This window comes from Prunus persica, chromosome G4 (genome assembly GCF_000346465.2).
Source record: "Prunus persica cultivar Lovell chromosome G4, Prunus_persica_NCBIv2, whole genome shotgun sequence".
NCBI classification, from domain to species: domain Eukaryota; kingdom Viridiplantae; phylum Streptophyta; class Magnoliopsida; order Rosales; family Rosaceae; genus Prunus; species Prunus persica.
The window spans coordinates 17,484,031-17,510,879 of record NC_034012.1 but is presented as its reverse complement, the minus strand read 5'-3'; the positions used below and the strand labels follow the sequence as shown (position 1 = coordinate 17,510,879).

The following is a 26,849-nucleotide window of genomic DNA, read 5'->3' as shown; positions in this document are numbered from 1 at the left end:
TTTAAATGGAATTATCAGCTTGTAGATCATGATGAGAAGATCAAACTTTATACCTAGGTCGAAAGCATGTAGAAGTTGCTCTCTTCTCTTGGGGTCATGTTAGATAATGCTTGATGAAGCAACGAGCTTGGCCAGCTTGGGCATGTGAAATTGGAAAACGTTACAAGTTCACCGTGCCACGTGCCCAATTATACTCTTGCTTGGCATGACATGAATATCAAACCTTGCGCACGCACCACAAGTCGAATGAGGATAATATAATAAATTAATAGTTTTCTAAAAATTAAATAATAATAAAAAAAGAACATATGCCCTTTAAAAAAAAAAAAAAAAGCGATAGATTGTATTTATAATTCATGCCTAAAGCCCATGACACAAGGAACAATACAAATAACCACATAGGATTAATACAAATACAGAAGCATGGTAACTACAAATGATTAATCCAAATAATACGAATGAGTCCACCGGTAATAGTAAACGCACAAGGTGTACTTTCACTCATAGCCACACATGGCCTAAAGAAAGATGAGCCTAGGAAAACCAGATGTAAACCTCAGTGCACCAAACTACAACTACAACCCCTTTAAGTCTCACAAGTGCAAATACAAGTGGAGACTGCAAACACGCAACAAACTTAGAAGGAGTTGATGCACTTATAACAACAACAAAAAAAGGAATTGCAACACAAAACAACTAAATAAGAGCCAATCTGCTACCACGTTGTCTCCAAGACAGCCAAACAACCACCACCAAAATTAGCCAAGAAGGAGGAGGGTCTAGAGGGGATAGGCAAGTAGTAGAGATGGAGAGGAGAGGGTAAGAAGGGGAGGGAGGGGAGGAGGAGAGAGATGAAAGCCACCGAGCCCAAGGGGGAAGACTCAAACGGGTTATATCGTCAACATAAATCCTATTTTTATGAAATATAATTATTCATTTTTCTTTCTTATTTTTAAAATTTAAAAATAAAATGGCAAGGGTTACAATTAATATTCAAACTAAAAGGGCAAATAACTTAAAAGAATGATGCCACCAATGAAGACTAGAAAAAGTCAGGACGTTGATTTAGAAATTCAATAAATATGGTACAAATAATATTATTGATGAATTAAACAAAACGAGCAAGGGTGTGCAGGAATTGTGGTGCAACTTTTCTCTGTTGTAGGGGTAGTTTCGTCGTTCCATCCCATTATCTAATGGGCCACCTCTTTGTTTTTCTCAAGGTGGACAGGGTTGTGTTGTGTTTTGAATGACGGGCCTGCTTTGGCCTTCGGACTTGGCATTTGAACTAAAGTCTCAACCACCCTTCTATCAAATATTTGATTACATGATACTGCGAAATCAAGCTAATTATTAGTGCAGTTTCCTGATAATTGTTAATGTAAGGGAGAAATCTTTCAAGAAACTAAAAACAAAAATAACTCATCACCTGTCAACAATTAGCAAATGGTAAAATAATAGTCAGTACAATAAAAGTGGAGTCCAGATTTTTTTTTTCCCCCTTCAAAACGGTGTTTTCAGTGTCTTTTGTTATGAAAGGGATATTTGCTAATTTTTATGTTAACAAGTTTCTCAAATTGTTTGCTAAAAGAACATGTGTAGTCTGTAAACTTGACTTTTCATATAGATAGATGATACATCTTTTCTTTTCTTTTTGTCCCAAAGTAAAACTTACACATACGGGTATCATGGGGTTTGAATTCGGGACAACTTAGGAGCACACCAAAAGTCGAGCCAATCTAACTAACACTCCGTTAGTAGATACATAGTATCTTGCCGAAATAAATTTGTTCACACTCAATTTGTCTTCTTCTAGACTAAGGTTCCAAGAGGTGGATGTACATCTCACAATACAAGAACCTTTTTTTTTTTTTAAACGTCTTATTACAACTTTCTTCACTCTCATGGGTCGTGGACATCTCTTATGATAGTATTAATGGTAGTTTGGTGAGCACACTTACTACATACTTACGATAGTAGCTCTCTCACCAGTTCCAAAAGGAGGTGTCAATCGACCAAAACTTCAAAGGCATAGGACCACCTTGCATGTTTCTCTCTCTACATTTTCTGCAATTTGTTGGCAAATTTATTCACTCCCATACGGAATATTTTACACCAGGAACAAATAAATTCATGTAGCGACCGCCTTTTTATATCACTCCGGCCAGTCACCTTAGCTATATATGCTAGCTAGACCGCCTTCTTTCCTTTCTCTGCCGTTCTGTTTATATCAAAGAAAATTTGGAATTGGATATTTGCTAGCTATGGAGATAGAAGAGCATAAGAATGGTGTTTGCGTGGATTCAGAGAAGAATTTATCAGCTGGTGGAAGAGAAGATATTATTGGTCATCTTCATCGTCTTGGCATGTATTTGGTGTGGGAAGATCTGAGTGTTGTGCTTCCAAACTTTGGGAATGGGCACAGCAGAAGACTGCTTGATGGACTGAGCGGGTTTGCTGAGCCTGGTAGGATCATGGCTATTATGGGTCCTTCTGGCTCTGGCAAATCAACCCTTCTTGATTCTTTGGCAGGTTTGTGTTTCATTTTTGTTTGGGTTACTATATATTTATATGTTTCAATCACATGAACAAGTTGATCAGTTTCAAAAGAAAAAGAAAAAAAATTCAACACTTCTGGGTTCTAATTGGTTTAAGAAATAGTTGTCTTCTTGATTCATTTGCAAAGTTATGATCTTATCATTTAGCAGAAGAAGTAGATATATATAGTTTGAGCTGTGCATGTGTATATGTAATAATCAAGGTTGAGAATTCAAATTAGCTCCCATTAAGAGTTAAATGAGTTTTCTTGGTAAAATGTTTTGCCTCTTAAGAAGGTTTTCTTGCACGAGCATATGAAGGCTATGCCCTGTTTGGTATCTTACTTAATAATCAAGGTTGAGAATTCAAATTAGCCCCCATTAAGAGTTAAATGAGTTTTCTTGGTAAAATGTTTTGCCTCTTAAGAAGGTTTTCTTGCACGAACAGATGAAGGCTATGCCCTGTTTGGTATCTTACTCAAGAAAGTAAATTCAAAAACTATAATTCTTTTTAAAAACATGAGTTTTCAAATAGTATTTTAAGATCTAAAAACTTGTTTGGCATTGAACTCCAAACTATTTTTAAGATCTAAAAAAATTGAAACTAAAATCAAAAAATTAGAAACCCTAGATTCCAAAATTGAAATTAACAAAAGAAAAGGAGAGGGAGGAGGAAGAGAGAGAGAGAGAGAGAGAGAGAGAAATATACGAGAGAGAGCACCTGGAGAGAGGGAGGAGAGAGAGAGAGAGAGAAAAAAAAACTATAAAACCTCACCTTTTTTGTTTTTAATAATGGGAATGTTTTTTAGTTTTTCTTAGGTTTGAATTTTTAAAAATGGACCTACTAAACGGAATTTTATAGCTTTGGACTTCAAATCTATTTTTGAGGTTATAAAATTGGATCCAAGTTGGATACCAAACAAGCCCTCTTCTGTCACATGATTTTTATTTTATCTACAGTGCACCAATTTTCAGTTTACAAAATTTTAATATCAACTTATGTGATAGTGCCTTTATTTTTTATTTATGTTAATATTTTTAGATAGCATATAGTAGTTCATGGGCTAATATACGAGAAGAACTTACATATAATGGGGATGACATGATATTCCAAGCCTACCACACATTGTCATGTCAGAAAGTTGCATTGTCATGTCGGAAAGTTCAAACACATGATAATAAGTGATTGGCTCGGAATAGCGCCACAATGGTATTTCTGATATAGATAAGTTTTTCTCCTAATATACCAAATATGGATAAATGGAGTTTGTTATGGGTTAGTAAATTGGGGAGGTTGGTTGTTAAATAATGACCGATGACCATTTAACATAGGATTGGCATTTAAAACCCGAGAGCACAGACTATGTGCACTATTAATTCTCTGCTTGACATAAAGTGCACGTTCTGCCTGTCTGTTGCATTGATAACATTTTAAAGCCAAAGAAAGAGACAGCAATCTGTTTGCATTATTATCATCTTGTTTCAAATGAACACATTGTGGAGAAAATTTTGTTACGAATGTTCGTGTCACATGATAGTGTAGAATGATAAATCGATTGAGTTCAATGTATTCAAATTTGATGACTAGTTTTTATTCTTAAACACATGTAATTTTAACTGAACTATTTTACTACTAAAAAAAATTTACTGGTGTTGAGAGATGTATAAGTGGAGCATGAAAGATCTAAAGTTGGCCGTTCCATTATTCATGCACTAGGCATACAGGACAGGACCACTCAGAAACTTTGGGGGCACCCACATGATAGTTTTTAAGTCTTGTCTTCACTGTTCAGGACCTTATTTCTTTGGTGCAGATGCAATGAATGACACAGCTAAAAAAGTCATTTCCATAGTTGAATATTTCTTGAACTCCCACAAAGCCTCAACTACTCTTCTAGGTAAGGAGGTGGGATGTCCATACCCCAAGCCTAATTACATATAAACGCTAATAGTGTGTTTACTAATCAAGAATTGGAATTCGAATCAGAAATTGAATTCCAATTATGAAGGATTCCTGTGTTACTTCACATCAAGGAACTAAAAAGTAAGTGAGGCACATACTAATTTTGGAGGAATTCAATTCTCGAGTGAGAGGTGATATTTTAATTCCTGGAGAACTAACCTATTAGGAATTCATCTTTTTATCCATTATTTCCTCACACAATTTTAAAAGTTCCAAATTTGTCATCTACTTTAACCCAACAATGAGGACATTTTAGTAATTAGCACTACTCCTACCTCAATTCCATATGGTTTAGTAAACAACTTCAATAGGAATTCGGAATCTAACTCTCTTCAATCCATATGGTGTAAACAACTTCAATAGGAATCTGGAATCTAATTCTCCTCAATCCAACTCCTCCTCAATTCAATTCAATTTATCCTCAATTCAATTCCTCCTAATCCAATTACGAATTAGTAAACATTGTTGGCGTGACTTGTGGAACATTGACTTACTTTCCTTTCACACAAAGAATTCCTATTATAATTGTAATTGATTTACTTTAATTCCTGATTTTCTACTCTAAATAAAAATAGGAATTTATTATTTACTTGCCAATTAAAGTTCTTTTGTATTAAATATGACCTCCTACAAGAAGAAAATACATAGAAAATTCCCACAAACAAATATTCATATTAGGTTTCATATTTTAGCATGGTATCAGAGCGGCAATCTTGGAATTGCTGACTCTAGTTTCAAACCCCGCCGTCACTATGGGGGTTGATGATTTTTTCAACCCTCATAGAGGTAGCACCACCAACTCCTACTCTCTTTCTCAGCCAACCATAGCCGAGTTGGGTGCCTAGGTGGCTCAACTCCTACAGATTCAGATTTTGACCCCAAACCCGATCCTAAATCAAGAACCTATTTTGATGACCCTGAACCCGATCCTGAATTAGGATCCTATTTTGACTACTCTGATGACGAACCTGACCCCGACTCAAGCTCAGATCCCGATCCGGATTCCTACCAAACCTATATCCTATGCATCTTCAGCTGCACAGATTATGACTTCTAGACTAACGACCCCGATACATGGACGAGATTGCACATATTGTGGTGATCTAAGACACACTAGTGAGCCTTGTTTTAACTTACATGGCTACCCCCGAATGGTGGGCTACTCTCAAAGATCGAACACAACGCGATACGATCAGTAATAGTACTGGTTATGGATTCCACACTTCGGATAAGAGTGATTCTACGAGCTGGATAATTGATTCTAGTGCAACTGATCATATGACGTTTGATCGAGATGATTTTCTGAATAATACACAACCTTGGGGAACTTTTATTGCTAACACCAATGGAGTTACTTATCCTATGACAGGGGCTGGCACTGTTGCACTCTCATCCTTTCTCTCACTGTCTAATACTTTACTTGTTCCATCTTTATCCAATAAATTGATGTCCGTTAGTCAGCTTACTAAACAATTGAATTGTTGTGTACTGATTTACCCAAGTTTTTGTTTGCTTCAGGATATTCACACTAAGGAGATTCTTGCTCGTGGTACTAAGATAGGGGGCTATATTATGTAGATGACTTCAGTCCCGGCATGCCTAACAGTGTGACACATCTCTTTGATAGCAAACAAAAGCAAATCTGGTTATGGCAACGTCGATTGGGACATCCGTCTTTTAGTTATATGAAGCATCTTATACCATATTTATTCTCAGGTTTCAAAGACTCTGACTTCACATTAACACTTGTATTTTGGCCAAGAGTTACCATGTGCCTTATCCATTGAGTACGAACAAGTGTACTACTCCGTTTAAGTTAATTCACTCTGATGTTTGAGGGACATTCACTTATCAGTGCTCCTTCTGGCATTTGGTGGTTTGTTACATTCGTAGATGATTGTACACGGATGACATGGCTTTATTTGTTGAAGAATAAAAACAAAGTGTTTTCCCTTTTTCAGTTCTTCCACAAACAGATGAAAACTCAGTTCAATGCTCAAATACAGATTCTTCGCTCAGACAATGGTGGAGAATTTGTCAATCACGACTTTCAGGCTTACTTTCAACAACATGGAATTATCCATGAGACGACTTGTCCTCAAACACCACAACAAAATGGTGTTGTTGAACGAAAGAATCAACATCTTCTTGAAAACGCCTGAGCACTTCTGATTGGCTCTCATGTTCATCGCCATCACTAGGATGATGCTATTGTCACCGCAGTTCACCTGATCAACCGCATGCCTTCTAGTGTATTGACCTTTAAAACTCTCTTACAAGTGCTTGTGGAACACGGGTCCCTGCCCTCTGTTTTGGTACTCACACCCCGAATCTTTGGATATGTGGCCTTCGTTCATCTCTACAAAAATCAACGTAGCAAACTTGATCCTTATGCGCTTCGTTGTGTATTTATGGATTCTGCCACTCATCAGAAAGACTACCACTGTTATCACCCTCCTACCCGACGTACTTATGTCACTTTGGATGTGACCTTTTTGGAATCTGAGATGTTCTTTCATGATCCATCATCCAATTCTACGCTTCAGGGGAAGATACGAAGTGAAAAACAGAATTGGAGCAACTTGAAAAACAAAGAAATTCACCTCTATACAGAAACGATCGATCATCCCAAGTTTGGAGCACGAGATTGATCTCTGCTTAAAAGTGATCAATTCCCCATTCACAGTAATCAATTGTCTGACCCGCCTGACCCCAGTGAAGATGTTTCTAATCCGAGTCCCACACCTACAGATAATACAGAACAACGAGATGAAGACCCCTCTTCTAACTCAATAGCACCAACGAACCAATCTCCTGAGAATATCCTTGAGGTAACTACTCTTACTACACTTGTGAATTTAGAGGATAAATCTATTGGTCACCAATTACCTTTCAGGAAAAATCGTGGGAAGCCACCAAATCGTTATTCACCTGATATTGGCAAGACATCAAAGTATCCAATTGCGAATCATGTATCCATTGAGAAACTATCTAAACCTCTCAAGGCCTTTGTGCATCAGTTATCTACTATTCATATCCCAACCAAGGTTGCTGAAGCATTGGAAGATCCTAAGTGGGTTTAAGCTATAAAGGAAGAGATGAAAGCTCTTGAGAAGAATCAGACTTTGACACTGGAAACTTTACCACAAGAAAAAAGACTGTCGGATGTAGATGGGTGTTTACCATAAAACACAACACTGGTTGATCTATCGAGCGATACAAAGCAAGACTTGTGGCGAAAGGGTATACACAGTCAGGGTCTTAATGTCCCTTGCAGCTAATTTGGACTGGCCACTACACCAGTTTGATGTAAAGAATGCTTCCCTACATGGAGAACACATAGAAGAGATGTATATGGACATTCCTCCTGGATATAATACTACTCAGACTAGAACAGTATGCAAATTATGAAAGGTGTGGTATGGACTGAAACAATCATCACCTGCATGGTTTAGGCGGTTCACCATGGTAATGATGAACAATGGTTTCCAACAGAGTAACTCAGATCATACTTTATTCTTGAAACATCAGAAAGAGAAGGTAACAGCTTTAATAATTTATGTTGACGACATGATTATTACTGGGAATGATAAACATGAAATATCTCAGCTACGAGACTATTTGGCTACTGAATTTGAGATGAAGAATCTAGGTAGACTCAAATATTTCTTGGGGATTGAAGTGGCCCGATCACAACAAGGCATATTTCTCTTTCAAAGAAAATATGTCTTGGATTTGTTGACAGACACAGGAATGCTAGATTGCAAACTTGTAGACACTCCTATTGTTCATAATCATCATCTTGGAAAATACCCGGATCAAGTTCCAACTAACAAAGAAAGATATCAAAGGTTAGTGGGAAGATTGATCTACTTGTCTTATACTCGGCCTGATATTTGCTTATGCGGTGAGCGTCGTCAGTCAATTTATGCATTCTCCAAGTGAAGACCACATGAATGCAGTTCTTCGAATACTTAGATATTTGAAGTCTGCACCTGAAAAAGGACTTAAGTTCTCAAACCATGGTCATCTAAATATTGATGGTTACACAGATGTAGATTGGGCAGGAAGTATAACAAATAACAAATCCACATCTGGTTACTTCACATTCGTGGGAAGTAATTTGGTTACATGGAGGAGCAAGAAACAGAAGGTGACCGCCTTATCCAGTGCAAAAGCCGAGTTCAAAGATATGACCAAAGGAATTTGCGAACTCATTTGGTTAAAGAGGTTGCTTACTGAACTTAGGTATAGACCTACATCTGTAATGAATCTCTTTTGTGACAATAAGGCTGCAATTGCTATTGTCCATAATCCAATTCAACATGATCGCACCAAACATGTTGAGGTAGATCGACACTATATCAAACAGAAGCTCGAAGCTAAAGTGATTCAGTTTTTTTTCATGAAGTCGAAGGATCAATTGGCAGATATTTTGACAAAGGTGATTTCCAGTAAAGCATTCCACAATTCATTGGATCAGTTGGGCATTGACGACATTTATGCACCAACGTGAAGGGGGTGTTGGCGTGACTTGTGGACCATTGACTTACTTTCCTTTCACACAAAGAATTCCTATTATAATTGTAATTTATTTACTTTAATTCCTAATTTCCTACTATAAATAGAAATATGAATTTATTATTTACTTGCCCATTAAAGCTCCTTTGCATTACAAATATGACCTCCTACAAGGAGAAGAATACACATAAAATTCCCACAAACAAATATTCTCATATTAGGTTTCATATTTTAGAAAACATGCCATAAGAGCATCTTGGAGATGCTAAATTTAAGGTTGCATTTTTAGCATGTAGAAAAAATAGCAGAGATTAAATTCTATGTGGAATTAGGATTTAGGGTTAAAATCTATAATGGTAGTTGCCCCAAAAAAAAAAAAAAAAAAAAAAGAAAAGAAAAATTTCTGCATTGGTAATGTCTCACTATTGTTTTTGTTTTTTTTTTTAAAAAATCCAAAATGTCTTGCTAATGTTTAAATTTTATAGTTTATAAAACTTGAATTTTTGCAACTTGACAGGTAGACTTTCAACAAATGTTGTCATGACTGGAAATGTACTCGTGAATGGAAAGAAGAGGAGACTGGATTATGGTGTTGCTGTAAGTACTTCCATATTCTTGCAAGGGCACCCCCACACCCGCCGCCCCCCCCCCCCCCCCCCCCCCCCCCAAAAAAAAAAGTGTTTTTAATATTGTACACATAATGTCAGTTTCTAGCAATATATTAGTGTGCACATTTAATATGAATTAAATTTTTTACCACCCCTCAATGTAAAATTTCAGGCTTATGTGACCCAAGAGAATACACTATTGGGAACCCTAACAGTAAAAGAAACCATAACTTACTCAGCTCATTTGAGGCTTCCAACTATTTTGACCAAAGAAGAGGTAAATGGCATTGTGGATGCAACAATTACAGAAATGGGTCTGCAAGATTGTGCTGACAGGCTAATTGGAAATTGGCATTTGAGAGGCATAAGTGGTGGGGAGAAGAAGAGACTGAGCATTGCCCTTGAAATTCTTACAAAGCCCAAGCTGTTGTTTTTGGATGAGCCTACAAGTGGCCTTGACAGTGCCTCAGCTTTCTTTGTTGTTCAAACTCTCAGATATATTGCTCTTGATGGCAGAACTGTAATCTCCTCCATTCATCAGCCCAGCAGTGAAGTCTTTGCTCTCTTTGATGATCTTGTTCTGCTTTCTGGTGGTTTAACAATTTTTTCTGGACAAGCAAATATGGCTCTAGAGGTACTTTTTTTCAAATTATGTCACAATAAATTCAATGGCAAAATTCTTTTGGAACGCATAGCTTTATGCGCAAGTATACTAATATGAAAGTGTCAAAGTTTCCAAGTTTTAGAGAGAGTTTGAAGCTAGTTGTGCTGATTCTTTTATTTATTTTTTACAGTTCTTTGCCAGAGCAGGAGTTCCATGTCCAAGTCGAAGAAACCCTTCTGATCACTTTCTTCGTTGTATCAATTCGGACTTCGACAGAGTAACAATGAATGACTCTCAAAGAATTCGTGTACGTAAGTTGTATAACTCTACGCGTACATATGTTTTGCTTAATTGCTCTTCCATTATAATTGATAATCTTTTTGTACTGAACATGTTTCTGGCTTATAAATTTATGTCCAATCTCCTCTTTTATCTACCATCTTGCAATATTTGAAGCCTTGATATTCACTTGACAATATACCTTCTTTGTTTTCAAATACAGGACATCCCAAAATCATCAGATCCTTTAATGAATTTAGCAACAGCAGAGATAAAAGCAATGCTTGTTGAGAAGTACAAGAGCTCTGAATATGCAACAAGGACGAGGGCTAGGATCCGAGAGATCTCATCCACGGTAAGGATGTAAGGATAGTTTAGGTTTTGAACTTTACATGAGACCTTCTGTCACTTAAGGGAAGATCAATTTTGTGTAAATTTTATTTACAAAAGTCAAAAACTTGTTTTACAGGAAGGACCCATGATAGAAAAAAGGAGTGGGAGCCAAGCAACATGGTGGAAGCAACTCTCAACGTTAACAAAGAGATCTTTTCTGAATATGTCAAGGGACATGGGGTATTACTGGGTAAGAATCATCATCTATCTGCTGTTATCTGTCTGTGTTGGTACGATATTCTTCAATCTGGGAACAGATCTCAATTCAATCTTGGCAAGAGGAGCTTGTGCTGGATTCATTTCTGGTTTCATGACTTTCCTGTCCATTGGAGGCTTCCCATCCTTCCTTGAAGAAATGAAAGTAAAAATCACTACTCGGTCTTTGTGAGCATGAAAATAACTGATTTTAAAATAAGTAGATTGAAATTCGAAACTCAGAGTTTTGTATAACAGGTTTTTCATAAAGAAAGGCTCAATGGGCATTATGGGATTGCTGTGTTCATTTTGTCAAACTTCCTCTCTTCTTTCCCATTCTTGGCTGTGATGTCGATTGCAACTGCCAGTATAACTTACTACATGGTGGAATTTCATTCTCAATTTCCTCGTTTCGTATTCATGTGCCTCGATCTTCTCAGTGCCATTGCAGCAGTAGAGAGCTCCATGATGATTATAGCTTCTCTTGTTCCCAACTACTTGATGGGAGTAATAGTTGGAGCAGGATACTTAGTAAGAACAACTGCATATAATTTTTGCCGAGCTTCTCTCATTCATCTTCATCTAAGTATACTTAAGGTTCTATTTATCACTAACTACCATGCTTATTTAGGGAATCATGATGATGACTGCCGGATTTTTCCGCTTGCCTCCTGACATTCCCAAACCGGTTTGGCGGTATCCAATTTCATACCTAAATTATGGTGCATGGGCATTACAGGTACCAGGCAAAACATATTTTAGTTTTTAACTAGCAAAAGTTTACCCTTCTTTGCAAGAATACCAGTTTTTGTTACTTCCCAAGAATTGTCAAAAATTTGGGTGCAGAAATCGGCACCATGCTAAGAATTTTTCTTGCTACGACCGGTTGTGCCTAAGAATTCCAAACCGGAGTTCTTGAGAAGTTTCTCAAAGCTGTTATTGTTGCAAAAAAAGGGTAAACTTTTGCTAGCTTTGGTAACAACTCTACATATATATCAGCCAAAACCGAGTACAATGACTTTCAAAAATTTGAACTTACCACTGTTATACTGGCTTATGCAGGGAGAGTACAAGAACGCATTGGTTGGCCGAGAATTTGATTCTCGTGAACCAAATGGCCCAAAGCTGAAAGGCGATTATATCCTTACAACTATTGCCGGAATTAATCTGGATCACTCGAAGTGGTGGGACTTGGCTGCTGTTGTTGCCATTCTTGTATCGTTCAGAATCATCTTTTTCATCATCCTTAAGCTCAAAGAGAGAGCTTCACCTTATTTCCGGACATATTATGCCAAGCATACTCTGAAGCATCTCAAGAAGCGGCCTTCATTCAGGAAAGAATCTCCTTTTCCTTCCAAGAGGCACCAACCTCTCCACCCTCTGGCTTTTCAAGAGGGCCTCAACTCTCCACTGTAGAAGCAACAACAGAAACACCCTGAGGTTTTTTTTTCAGCAAATCTTGCAAATACGGCTTCCATCAACTATGTAATTTCCTTGCATTATTCTGCACTCTGATATGGTGCAGATTGACTAGTTGTGTGCATGAGAGTATTAGGGACACTGAGCCCTATGCAGCATAACAAAACAAGAGCAGTAAAAGTTTTATCATCAGAATCTCAATGGAATAAATGTTTGACATGAGGAAGCATGGGACTTACAAGGTGCCAATTAAAGATTTCTAACATTTCAGAACTGCTCAGGATGGACAAATTTCCAAAATTTAAATGATAACTTAGCAAATGAATAGATTTGAAGTATGAAGCTTTAGCTGTAAATGCAAACACGGCTTTTGATAAGTAGGCATCATAATAGTCTCTCACCCACCCGGGCAACCCCCACTGATAGTGGCATAGATGCTTCTCCTCTGTGCACACAGAACATCATCAAACAGTAAAGATCATGTTGTAAAGATTCAGAATTGGACAATTATATTTATCTCCATCGAAGGACACGTCAAGACCCAATAATAATGAAAGGGGCCAAGTTGTTAATCTCAAATTAGAGATGAATGATGAAAGTAGAGAGGCAGTGTCCCCAGTGAGAACATACAGTCTATACAGAGTGATCTGCAGGACTCTGTAAATTCAAAATGTGGTCCAGGAGACTACTTGAGAACTGGATGATTTTTGTTCATCACCATTGGAGGTATATACAGAACTTGCAAGGCAAAATCAACTAAACTAGGGACAATGATTCCAAAATCAAGCGAATTTCATGGTGATTACAAATTACAATCAATTAAAGCTAAATTTAAGTAAACCATACATGTACAAAACTTTGAAAAGGCATAACATGAGAACAACAATAAAACACAAGACTTGAAGGGTTCAACCGTGCACTTATATGGTTTAACATAATCCTTCTATGCTCCAATAGTATGCAAATCAGCCTACAAAAGAAAAAGAAATATCTACATACTTTCGAGTTTAAAGACCAACCATGTTCTTCACAGTTAAACTTCAGGGTGATTCAAAATACTTTTGGATAAAATACATAATTGGATTATGCATTTGTGTCTGGGAAAATTTCTAATTATAAGAAATCAGATCTCTTAATTTAGGGAATGCGCTGATTAGCAGCCTACACTCAGGACACTCCCCTAAAGCTGGAGAGTAAATATCAATATTCCCCACTTTCAGTTAATAGAGCTGAAAGCATGCTTACGAGTTTTATGAAAAAAAATTGGTCAGCAAGATAGTGAGAACCAAGAAGAGATCCAAGCAAAGAACAGAGACGAGATCTGAGTGAGACAGTAACCCAGAAGAGATCTGAGCAAGACAAGAACCCATCGAGAAAACTGAATGATATATATATATATATATATATGTATATATATTGGATAGTAGCAAGAGATAAGTTGTCCCCTGTTGTCCCCCTTTTTGCTCTTCACCTTCTTCATTGCTTTTTCTCCAACTAGCCCCTTAAATCAAGATCAACTTACCAGGGTGTAAACAGACTTTAAGCGCCACATAATTCAAATAGAGATGCAGCATACAAGGACCTAAAAGGCAACTGGATCACCAATCGTAAAACTTAGGATGTGCTTGTCACAAACCATTCTTAGAAAATGACCGAGAAAACCTAAAATAATTCTCCCTTCCTGTTTATTTAGTTGAAGATAGCCAAGGAGGCTCTTCAACCCAAATCCTAGATTCAGAGAAATAAAGGGTAAATCTTTTGATCTAATGGGCAGCAATTTTAGCTAAGCGTGATCAATATGATTCCAGAAAACCTAGCCACTAAATATTCCTCTCTGTTCTGTAGCAAATGTACATGACTTCCTTGACATCTGTTTCAAGAATTGATAAATGGAATCCATATCCAGAGCTAAACGCAATCCTGATATTACGTTACACCTGTAAGGTCTGTAGTTTTTGGTGTAAGATTTCAAGAAATTTTCCACACCATGGCCACCACAAGCTCATCACCATCCTCTTGAGTATCACCAGACCCAAGCTTGTCCACCACTTCACATCATGTGATCCATCAAAATTAGTTTTGTAGAAATGTAGTAGGGCTGCCTGCCATACTTGCCAGTCCCTTACTCCTCATTATAGCTTGATATACGTTGATCATGGGTTGTCTAAGTCTAAAGTCAGGAAACTAAAGCATGATCTCATCTCCTAACCTAGACAACCTGAAGAACTAGATGAAGCCAGTCAAATCTCATGTATCGACTCTACCTCTAGTTTTTAAGCTCTTGAGTCTTCAAGTAACCCCATGGGCTGTCTTCATTGTTGCGCCTTCTCGAATCTCCTATTCGTGATGTCTTCATTTAAGCACAATACAAACATAATGTCATGAAATATGCCAACCTAGTATCAATAACAAAATGTTAGGTGTGACCCTTTTACTTTTACATAAGGCATCATATTGAAACCCCAATAGTTTATATATTTGTTCAATATCTGTTATGCAATAACCTATTTTGAGTGGTCAAAAGATTAACAATAGATACAGAAAAGTAAAAGGGTCCCAAGTCATTCTCAAATCACTATTAGTCTAGACATAACCCTCAGTGTACCTTTGGATCTAGTCCATCATTTTAGTTGCCTCTACAATACAGTTGAAGTCTACCAATTCTAACAAAGTGCTCATGGGCCAACGAGATACGAACCTCCTGTCACAAGAGGAAATTTCCAATTAGATAATAAGTTAGCCACAAAAGAAACCACCCCTGCTAAGATCTAAACTACAATAATAAAAAGACACCACAATATGCTATGGCCAAAAACAAAAAAAGATGGACAAGAGGTCATTATAAGTTCTGATTACCTTAACGCTCAACAACTCTATGTGCATTGAGCAGTATATAATTGTTGCAAATTGTTTCTTATAATTGGTATAATTGACTTTAAAGAATGTCTGTCCAGGTGGGTGTGTGTGTGTGTGTGTGTGTGTGTGTGTGTGTGTGTGTGTGTGTGCGGGCAAGCGCAAGTGTGTCTGTGTGTGTGTGTGCGGGCAAGCGCAAGTGTGTCTGTGTGTGTGTGTGCGAGAGAGAGAGAGACAGAGAGAGAGAGGTCACATTGACGTATGCACTTCCAGTTTAGCTCCCCAGGACCAGAAGAGAAAAATATGAGCACATTCAAGAATCCATCTCTTATCAACCAAAAAGGATCAGTGACTGGCACTAACCAATCCCAAGTTCAGAACAGAAGCAGAAAATCCGAGATGGAGCATTCTAGGAAATATGCTAGGTACTACAACAGTAAAGTTAAAGTTGGAAGAAAGTAAAATTCCTAAACAGAAAGCAAAGAAATAAAATAATAACAAAAAATCATAGACAAGGCATAATTCTGAAACAGGTAGCTAAGTCCTTGAGAATCTGGAAATAAGTGTATCCATTCAACCAATGCAAAAGTATCAAGAATCTAAAGCTTAATAACAGTAAATATAATGAACTTACATGAGACAAATGCACAAGCACAAAGAAACAGAGATATTTATCACTCAGAATAATCAGGACAATATCAGGCCATGCAATATCATTCTATTTTCCATCAGAACTTGTCAGATAAAGGTCAAGAATACAGCGCTTGTCAATTCATTTTTAATTATACTTTTAGCACAATCCAAATTACAAAGGGAAGTTAAACTCATATCATTCTCCCAAATCCATGAAGGTTTCCTTTTCTTGTTTTTTGTTGGCTTTAGGCAACTCCAGAACACTTAATAATATGGTTGAATTGGACTGCTTGCTGGCTATTGTTTCTTCTCATCGGAGACTCCATTTTCAACTCGGTTTTCAAACGCATGATAAGGAACTTCAACCATGGGCTGGGGCACTGGACGTCCACCAAAGTCTTCTGGAAAGAATTCAAATTCAGGACCAAAGTTGAACTTGACCACACAATTTGGTTGATGGGGAAGGGTATACATTGAAGCAGCAGGATAGTAACGGCCACCATATAGATCCTTAAAAGCAACTCCTTGGCATACCCCGTTTTTGAAGAAGGATATCTCACTTCCTGCACAACAAATCAATAATCACTCCAATGTTACCCTTCCAACAAAACATAGGTTATTATACCTTAGCAATCTAACTTTACAGAATGAGAATATAAGCATTCTTTTAGTTGAACAGAAGTTCAAAAATGCTCATAGAACCCTGAAAAGGCATCAATTAAATAGCAAGATGATGCAAGAGGCAGCACGGAAGAGGCAGCATTTTGAATTACGACAAACCCAGTAAGTCAAAGATGCTCCCAAATGAAATGTACATGTGGCATGCTTATATCCAAAAGCAATTATACTATTGCACACAATATAGGGCTACCAATGAGTTGATAAACCAAAATAAGTAGGACTTGTAATGGAATTGGTTGGAAACACCCTATCAAAAATCTGTACTTCTAATCTCGAGAAAAAAAATTAATTAACAAGTTGGTGAAAAGGAAGCATTTTTCAACCATCAAAGCCATTAATCAACCGTGCTCTCAGATACAAAGCAATTGTATTTTTTGCACACAATAGAGGCCGGCATTTAGTTGATAAACACAGGATAGATAATAAGCGGTGGTTCTGAAATGGGGGTAGGAAAACCCCACTCAAATTCCCTAGTTTTAATCTTGGAAAAGAAAATACAGAATACAGATATCTTCAACTTCATAATAGCTGAAGCTTTTCAATTGTCATTAAATGGTAGACTATGGCAGCCTGGATGCAAAAACTCAACGTCCTGTCGTACACAAAAATTAATATCCTGTGTCATTCAAGTAGAATATGTCCTTCACTATTCTAATTATATTGTAACTGGATTGCACATCCCAAGAGTCAATGCCTGCATGGTTTGTAAGTATCTTATAAACTTAAAATAATCCTAATGTAGTGGAGACTCTCAAAGCCTATAATACCACTTAGTCAAAACTCCCAACTCTAAAGGGGGTAGACTCATGCATTGCAGTTCAACCCCACATCTGCAGAGTCAATTGTTGAAATTCAAGATCCAAATTCCTCATTAATAAATTTTCCCCTTACCTAGTTTTTAACTCACGCTATGACTTCTTGAACAAGGAAGGAGAGAAGAAGGGGGGGTGAGATTAAGATTCATAACTAATTTGGCTAAATACTGATATATGAGCAATAATTTCATCACCTTCAGGAGACTGGCCAGATGCCAAAAGGCACTAAGATCATTTCTCCCAATATGTAGAGGCTTCTCTCTCTTCTTCACAAGCACACGAATCTATAAATTCTCTCTCATGAATTTCTTTACAATCACATTTCTCAACCTTTGCTATAAACTTTTATAGTCTATCTCACAAAATAAAACAAACTCAGAATTGCTGTGCATTCTCTTGGCTAATGTGTTCCCCCGAATTTAGATACCCATGAGATGTTAATAGAATTCAGAATTGCAGGTTTATGGCTAGAAAAGTCATTCTGAAATAGAGATGTAATAAAGACTTCAAGTGAAAGCATTGTCCTTTCGGCCTCTACAAGCCTCGCTTGAATAGCTCTTCAGTTGTTTTGATTATGTTTTTGTTTGAATAGATGTTAATAGGTTTCTCTTTAAGTTAAAGAATGTTTTATCCTATGTTGAGTGAGGTCTATCTTCTATTGACTACTGGTCCACTTTGATTGTACCTCTCAGAAAAAAGACCTTCATTCTGTTTCCTATCAAACAAACAGCTGTTCAGTTTAACACATTCACAATGCCTGCCAGCATTTCATATCCATATTCACAGAGAAAGAGTGCCATAGTGGTTGAATTGTGTAAGCATATTCATATCCATATTCACAAAATGAAACAGCAAGGTAGATTGAAGAAACACAATGAAACTACAATAATTTTCACACCAAACACAATTACAACCACGAAAGCAATGAAATTAAACACTTGAAAAACATAAACATTACACAAACCAAACAACCACTCACCAGGCACAACTTTAGGAGGATCCTCTTTCGTGTCGGGGGCGCAAGCATACCGCTGCCCCTTATACCAAACTAAGTGAGGCGGTTTCGGGGCATACGACCCCCCATCCGGCAAATTTATATAAAACCCAATAACATCACCTTCCTTATACCCTTCCTCACCATACTTCTCCCTCAAAGCCTTATGCACCTTACTCCCATCAATGTCCCTATACCCAAAACTATTCCCATCATACCCAACTGGCGCCTGTAAGTCCCCTTTCTCAGTGGACCACCCCAGCCTAGTGTGCCCACTCTCTCCCAAATTCACCACCTTTATTTCAAAATACCAAGCACCTTCAACAACTCCCCTAGTGGCCCTAACCATTCTATACCCTTTTGTACTGCCAGCACTCATTCTGTCCTCACTCACCTCGACTTTTTCTGCCTTGTAGACCTTGGAAAGGCAGATTGTCATGTCCGGGGTGTCGTCGGTTTTATCCGGGAACCGCGTCACCGGAGTGATCAAAACGGTGTCGTCTGCAGGGGCATTGTGGTTGTTGTTGTTATTGGCCTTGCTCTTCTTTTTCCCCTTTCGGGTCGACTTGGTGACCCATACATTGTTGTTCTTCTTCTTCGATTTCTTGGAATTCGGGGCGGTTGGGGCCGGGAGGGCGACTCCGTTGGAGCTGGGTTGGGGCAATGGGGTTTGATCTTGGTCTGAAGAGAGCTGGATCGTGAGGGAAGAGAGCTGCTTCTGCTTCTTGGGAGGTGGGTCTTCGTCGTCGTTGTCGTTTTCATTGTCGTTGTCGTTTTCTTGGGATTTCAAGGACTCGGAGAGGTCTTCGGAGGCTTCAGTTTCGGTTTTGTTGCCGTTTTGCAGGTCGTTGGATTGTGGGTTAACGGGGTCGGCGTCGGGCTCGTCGGTGGTGGGTTCGCTTGGGTCAATGGCTTCGCTTGGTTTAATGGGTTGTTCGGTTGTTGTGATTGTGGCGGTGGCGGTGGTGGTGGGTTTCGATTCTTCGTCTTCTTCGTCGTCTTCGTCTCTGTAGCCTTGGAGATTGTCCATGGCTTGGGGAAGAGAGAGAGAGAGAGAGAGAGAGAGAGAGATATTGGATTTTATTAAAACAGGGTTTCAAAAGGGTTCAAATGTGATTTGGAGGTGGAAAATTTGAAATGGTGAAGAAAGAGTGGGTTGAAGTGGGTTCTGTCGATAACGCAGGTTTCTTGAGTTTCTCTTTACGGGGAGTTCAACTTGACTAGAGAGAGAGTTTCATCTGGGATTTGGAGAGTAGTTTTTGTAATGTCTCAAAGGCAAATATGGGATTGGTTGGGCTATGAATTTTAGCCCTAAAGAAGAGACGCCTGGGCTTGAGGAGCACTGCTAGATGAATTACGTTTGGGCTACAAACTGTTGACGAATCTTGCTGGCAAAATTCTACGATGAGGGTTGGTTTGGTATGTCAGATTGTACTGATTAATTTATGTTGGATAGTATTAATCTATTTCAAAGAATACTGAGGGGTCGTTTGGTACACAAGCTTGGCTTGGACTGGCTTGGACTAAATTTAGTACCATGTTTGTTTCATTTAATTCTAGTCTTAGATGGGATTGCTAATACCAGGCCCACCAAAAATACCTCATTAGGAGGGGACTACTAAACCCATGTAGAAAGGGAGGATTAGCTAGTCCTATGTTCACCAATGTATAAGATGCATATATTATATTGTAATACTAATAACATATATTATTATTATTATTATTATTATTATTATTATTACATACACATATACTATAATGTATATATATACATGTATATACACATATACATGTATATATATAAACACATATATACATACAGTCCCCTTTTATTGAGGGAGATATATACACGTATATTATTATTATAATATACTCATATACACATACATATTAATATTATAATAATAGCATACATGTATATATGTAATATATATAAGTATATATACATATATGTGTATATATATTATACCCATGTATGTATTATAATATACATATACACACGTATATACACATATACATTATATATTTATACTATATGTATATATATTATAATATACATATATACATGTATATTATTATTATAACATACCCATATATATTATCTATTATAATATACATATATATGTATATGTATTATACCCATGTATATATTATAATATATAGATACACCTATATACACATATATTATATACATGTATATACGTATATATATGTATATTATAATATATGTATAATATATATACATATATTATACATATATTATATATACATATGTATTTTATAATATATGTAATGTATATGTATATATACATACATATATAATATACATATATACACGTATATACATATATATATTATTATTATTATAACATACCCATATATATTATATATTATATTATACATACATATATATAAATATATGTATATGTATTATACCCATGTATATTATAATATACATATATACACCTACATACACTTATATATATGTACGTTTATATTATTTAAAATATATAATATTATTATAATATACTTATATACATGTATATATACATATATATATATATTATATGTATGTATATATATATACAGAGAGCTTCCATTGAGGGATCCCTCAAATAAGCTTATTTGAGGGACACCCCTTGTAGGCCCCACTCCGGATTGTATTTCACTAATCCAAACCGTCTATTTTGTAGATACTCATTCAAAGATCATCTCTACAAAAAATCACTTGAATCCGATATCATGTGACCACTCAATTGAGTTATTGAAATTTTAGTACTTTTCTTAAAGCACCGTGTTCATTGATTTTGTAAGACACAATTGGATGTCGAAACAGTTTTCGATTTGTCTAATTTTTTGTAAGGATGATCTATGAATGAATACCTAAAAAATAGATGGTTTGGATTATTGGGAAAAGAATTGTAGGGTACCCTAAAGGGCGTCCCTCAAATAAAATTATTTGAGGGATCCCTCAATAGAAGGGGACTGTATATACATATATATATATTATATGTATGTATATATACATATAGATATTTTTGAAAAAATAAAAAAAATTCTAGTCCTAGTCCAAGCATACACCAAACGCAGGATAAGTGTTATCCAACTTAGACCAAGCCAAGCCAAGCCAAACCAGTCCCTAAACATAGTCCATGCCAAGACAGTCCTGTGTACCAAACGAGCCCTGAATGTTTATCCATAATATTATAAGGCATTTGGTGTTGCTCTGGATAAATAGTTTGACTAAGTTATACTGTGTTTGATGATGTTCCGAACAACATCGGATCAGACTATTTTTTTAAAAAAATTTTTGATAATTTAAGTGGAAATTGAAATTTAAATGACATGAATTTTTTTTTGGTAAGATTCATATGACAAGATTTGTTTTTCAATTGTTTTTGCCAAGATTTTTTTTCATATAATTGTAATATCTCATAAAAATTCCAACATACTCGCATACGTTAATAAAAATCGTACCAAATAATGTATAATTCAAAGTGATCACATACTAAGGCTCCGTTTGGGATTGCTTTTTTTTGCTAAAAATCTGCTTCACTTTAAAGTTAAGCAATTTAAAGTGTTTGGAAAAAATAAAATATCCAAATTATTTTAAAAGCAGTGGCCTTTTGACAGCAGCTTTTAAAAGTAGGCTCTGAGTTGCTTTTCAAAGTTGCTTTCAAAAGAAGCAGAGATGAACCTTTAATGAATTTTTTTAATTCCCAAAATATCATTATTCATTTTTAAAAAGGCTTTTTATCACAAAACGTCTCTGACGTTTGCAAAACTATCAGATTGCATCTTTAAGGTTTTTTTGTATCACTCGTGGTCCCTAACGTTAATATGAGTGCTCTTAAATGGTCCCTCCGTTAAAAAAATGGTTAAATCCCCAAATTTATGAGGGATAAAATCGTCAGATCCCTTTTCCCTCTCACGCTTCAAATATGTTTCCTCGAGGTCATCGTCAACATCATCAGACCTATTTCTACCCTTATTTCTGGGAAATTGGGCGGTAAAGTTCATCTGTAAAAGCGATTGAGAGAAGATGGATGAGGCAAATGAAACCTATCGAAAAGGAGGAAAGGCTCCAACGTATAAAGGTAAGAATCTTTTGAAGAATGAAAAAGCAAAGTGTTCATATTTGACTAGTTTGAGTCGTATTTGACTATTTGGTTCTTATGAGGATTTTTATGCTTTAACCTATGGCTTTATGCTTTGGGTGTGGTCCATATTTGACTAGTTTATGTCATATTCAAATATGGGGGGTTGTTTATTGTTTTGTTGCTTTGGTACTTTGGCTGTTGTCAGTGTGTGGTTGTGGTTTGTCATATATGGTTTGTTTTCATGCGGTTGGTATATGTATTTATTATAGAAAAGCTTTGAAATAGGTAATGAAGGAAAAAAAACAGACTTCAATTCTTAGGATTAATTAAGTGTTTGTTCTGGCAGATCCTGACAAGCTTACTCTTGAGATTCACTATGGAGGTACACTGATGCAAGTAGCTGTCGAAAAAGGGGATGAATATTGTGGAGGGGAGGTTGTGTTTCTTGACAATATAGATGGAGATAAATTATCGTGGATTGAGCTAGTTAGGATTGCAAAAGAAATAGGTTATACTGGGGAGAACATATGTTTTTACTACAAGTTGCCTCGTGATAAGGATTACAAATTAATAGGTAATGATGAAAATGTGTTGCAGATGGTTGCAGAAAGGCCTAACAGCAAAATTATCCATCTATATGTTGTTTCATTTGATGTGGCACTTTATGAGTTGTCATGGCAAGGTCAGCATGGGGATTTACTAAGTGAAACAGCAAGTGGCACCTACAAAGAAGCTGAAGGTCAGAAAGGGGAATATGAAGGGCAAAATGAGGGACAAGCTGGGAATGGTACAAAAAATGGAGAAGTTAATATGCAGGAAGAAAGGGAAAGAGCTGGGAATGCTAGTGAAAATGAAGAGAGTGACGAAGAAGATGATACAGAGTTCATAGATAGTGACTATGAGCAAGATACAGATGCAGAAGAGGTGGAGATTGATGATACAATGTTTGAGGAGTGCATTGACAATCCAATTGAAGAAGAGCCTGAAGAAATGGGTTATGCAGGGGAGATTTCAGATGATGTCCAGAATTCAGAAGATCTTCATAGCAAACAAGACAGTGATGACGAGTGTGATGAGAATGGTGAAGTCACCAGCAATAGGAGGAAAATAAATGTTCCAAACTTCAGACAATGGAGGAGAGAAACTACGCTAAAAAATCCAGCCTTTGATATTGGCATGCACTTTGCCAACAAAACAGTATTTAAAGAGGCCGTCCAACGCTATACTTGCATGGTAGGGAAGAACATATGGTTTAAAAAGGATGACAAACAAAGAGTAAGGGTTGCATGTGAGGTGGGCTGCCCTTTTGTGATATTTGCTTTGAGAATTGATGACTCACCAACAATGGTCATCAAAACCTTGAATTTGGAGCATGATTGTTCAAGGGATCAGAGAAATTATTGGCTGAATTCTACTTTTTTTGCTCAAAGATATGCAAATCAGTTAAGGGCTGATCCGGATTGGTCAGTTAATGGATTTACAGCTGCAATTCAGAGAGATTTTGGCTTGGAGCCGAGTATGCAACAAATATATAGAGCTAAGCTGAAGGCAACGAAGTTAAACAAAGGTAGTTTTGTTGAGCAATTCCACAAGCTGCACGATTATTGTGAGGAATTGAAGAGTGCAAATCCAAGAAGCACAGTTTTGCTTAAAACTGAGATGGATGGTGATCAAAGAAGGTTTCATAGGCTGTATATTTGTTTGGAAGCATGCAAGACTGGATTTTTACAAGGTTGTAGGCCCGTAATTGGTATGGATGGGTGTTTCATTAAGGGACCACATCCTGGTCAGTTATTGGCAGCAGTGGGGATCGATGGGAACAATGGAATGTTCCCGCTTACTTACGCTGTTGTAGAGATAGAGAATAAAGAGACATGGGAGTGGTTTATAAGAAATCTGATTGCGGACTTAGCCATTGAAAATGGACATGGTTATGCTTTCATTTCAGATAAACAAAAGGGTTTAGGACTTGGCCTTGGTGATTTACTTCCCAATGCAGAACATAGGCATTGTGTCCGTCATTTTTACAACAATTTCAAGACTTCACATAGTGGCCTGACATTAAAACAAATTATGTGGGATGCAGCTAGGGCAACAACAATCCCTTGGTGGCAATGCCATATGGAGAGGATGAAGCAAGAGAGTGAAGTTGCTTGGAAGTGGTTGCACCCAAAGTCTGCAGTTCATTGGAGTAGATCACACTTTAGAACCCAGTATAAGTGTGATATTTTGCTGAATAATCTTTGTGAGGCTTTCAATTCTTCAATATTAAAGGCAAGGGACAAGCCAATTCTGTCAATGCTTGAGGGTATAAGGACAAATCTCATGGTGAGGATGGCAAACAGGTGGGTTGTAGCTTGGAAGTGGAAAAGGCATGTTGGTCCAAGGATTGAACAAATTATGGAGAAGAACAAGCTGGAGGCTGGTTATTGTTTTCCTACTTTGTCTGGGGATATGAAGTATCAAGTCACAAATATGCATGGGGGGCAATTTGCAGTAGATCTTGCAATAAAAACATGCTCATGTAGGAGATGGGATCTTTGTGGGCTCCCATGTCCACATGCGATCAGTTGCATTCTTAGAAGGAAGCATGACCCTTACTCATATTTAGATGAGTGCTACAAAAGGGAAGCTTATCTTAAGTGCTATAACCCTATTATTTCTCCAATGCCTAGTATGGATCAGTGGCTAAGCACTGGTCCTCACCCATTGTTGCCTCCTCTATTTAAGAAGCAAACTGGGAGGCCAAGAAAGAAAAGGGCTAGGGAGCAAGGTGATCCACTAGCTGCAACCAAAGGAAACAAACTATCTAAGTGGGTTCATGACAAATTTAGTTGCAGCAAATGTGGCCAAGCTGGCCATAATAAGAAAACATGTGGCAAATTAACAAGTCAACAGGTATATTATATTCTTACTTCAAGGAATTATATTTTTCATTTTCTTATTGATTAATTACAAAATTCTTCATATGCTTTGCAGCCTCCAAGTGCCCAAGTGGTCCCTAAACCTAGACAAAGGAAACCAAAACTTAAGGTTTTACAAAATCATTGTATTGTGATTAAAATGGTTCTAATTATTGTATTATAGTTTGACTTTAATTGTTGTCTAGGTGGCAAGAGGAGGGAGGAAAATGCAGCAATCAAGGTCAAACTCTAATGCTCCAGCAGGAACAAGTATTTCACAACCTTCTCTAGCAGTTGTCAGGTTTTCACAACCCTCTCCAGCACCTCAAGTGGCATCACAACCTCCTATTGCACACAATTCTTCATCCCAGCAAGCTGTCCAAAGAAGGAAATTAAAGTCTCCAGCAAAGAAAGGAAGGCCATCGAGAGTTTGAGATGTTGTTTTATGGAACTGTAATTGGAAGTGGTCTAAGGTTTTTGATGTATGATATTATTTTTTGATGGAAGCTTTCTAGGGGTTAAAGTGATGGAACTGAAAGTGGTTTTTGATGGAAGTGGTCTAGGATTTTTGTATGTATGGAAGTGATTTTTGATGGAAGTCATGTAGGGGTTAATGTGATGGAACTGAATGTGGTTGATGATGTAATTGAATGTGATTTTTTATATATGGAAGTAATTTTTGATGCATGCAGTTGGTTCAATTTGTTCATAGTGGTTGATAGTTTAGTTTATTCAATTTGTTCAACGTGTGTTGTTTATAGTCCAATTTGTTCCTTTCCATTTTCAATGCTTTAGTTGCCCGCCAATTCCATGTGAAAATGAATTGCAGCTTAGTTGCCCGCTAATTCCAACAAAAAATGGAGGGACATGGTTCTAAATTGGTGGCAAATGGGTCTAAGGCATTGAAGAGGTCAAAATGGATTGATTTGACGATTATATCCCTCATAAAATAGGGACTTAACAGTTTTTTTAACGGAGGGACCATTTAAGAGCACCCATAATAACGTTAGGGACCATAAGTGATACAAAAAAACCTTAAGGATGCAATCTGATAATTTCGCAAACGTCAGGGACGTTTTGTGATAAAAAGCCTTTTAAAAATGACACCACCTCCACTTCCACATCCAACTCCATCACTTGCACCACCACATTACTACCTCCACAACCACAACCACTGGCACCATCACCACCACCATCACATCCTCCTCCTTATCCCCCACCACCACCTCCTCCACCTCCACCTCCACCTCCACCACCAATACGACCACCATGTCCCCCGAAACCACCACATCCACCAGAACATTCCTTTCTCCTCCATTTCAATACATCGCGACAGCAACATCTACCTATC

The 26,849-nt window shown here is 37.2% G+C and overlaps 2 protein-coding genes and 1 long non-coding RNA gene across 3 annotated transcripts; 1 reads left to right on the top strand and 2 right to left on the bottom strand.

Moving 5' to 3' along the window:
* On the top strand, window positions 2,001-12,745 carry LOC18779027 (ABC transporter G family member 12). The gene is made up of 9 exons (XM_007211326.2): window positions 2,001-2,532; window positions 9,539-9,618; window positions 9,802-10,263; window positions 10,424-10,540; window positions 10,736-10,867; window positions 10,982-11,266; window positions 11,359-11,631; window positions 11,732-11,839; window positions 12,163-12,745. The coding sequence occupies exons 1-9, from the start codon at window positions 2,184-2,186 to the stop codon at window positions 12,514-12,516; spliced, it is 2,160 nt and encodes a 719-aa protein (XP_007211388.2). The 5' UTR covers window positions 2,001-2,183; the 3' UTR covers window positions 12,517-12,745.
* LOC109948561 lies at window positions 12,583-15,434 on the bottom strand. The gene is made up of 3 exons (XR_002271203.1): window positions 15,125-15,434; window positions 12,759-14,915; window positions 12,583-12,667 (listed from the first exon to the last, which is right to left on the bottom strand). It is a non-coding gene; the product is annotated as an uncharacterized LOC109948561 (long non-coding RNA).
* On the bottom strand, window positions 16,024-19,846 carry LOC18780261 (protein TRAUCO). Its single transcript, XM_020562015.1, has 2 exons — window positions 18,481-19,846; window positions 16,024-16,568 (listed from the first exon to the last, which is right to left on the bottom strand). The coding sequence occupies exons 1-2, from the start codon at window positions 19,523-19,525 to the stop codon at window positions 16,303-16,305; spliced, it is 1,311 nt and encodes a 436-aa protein (XP_020417604.1). The 5' UTR covers window positions 19,526-19,846; the 3' UTR covers window positions 16,024-16,302.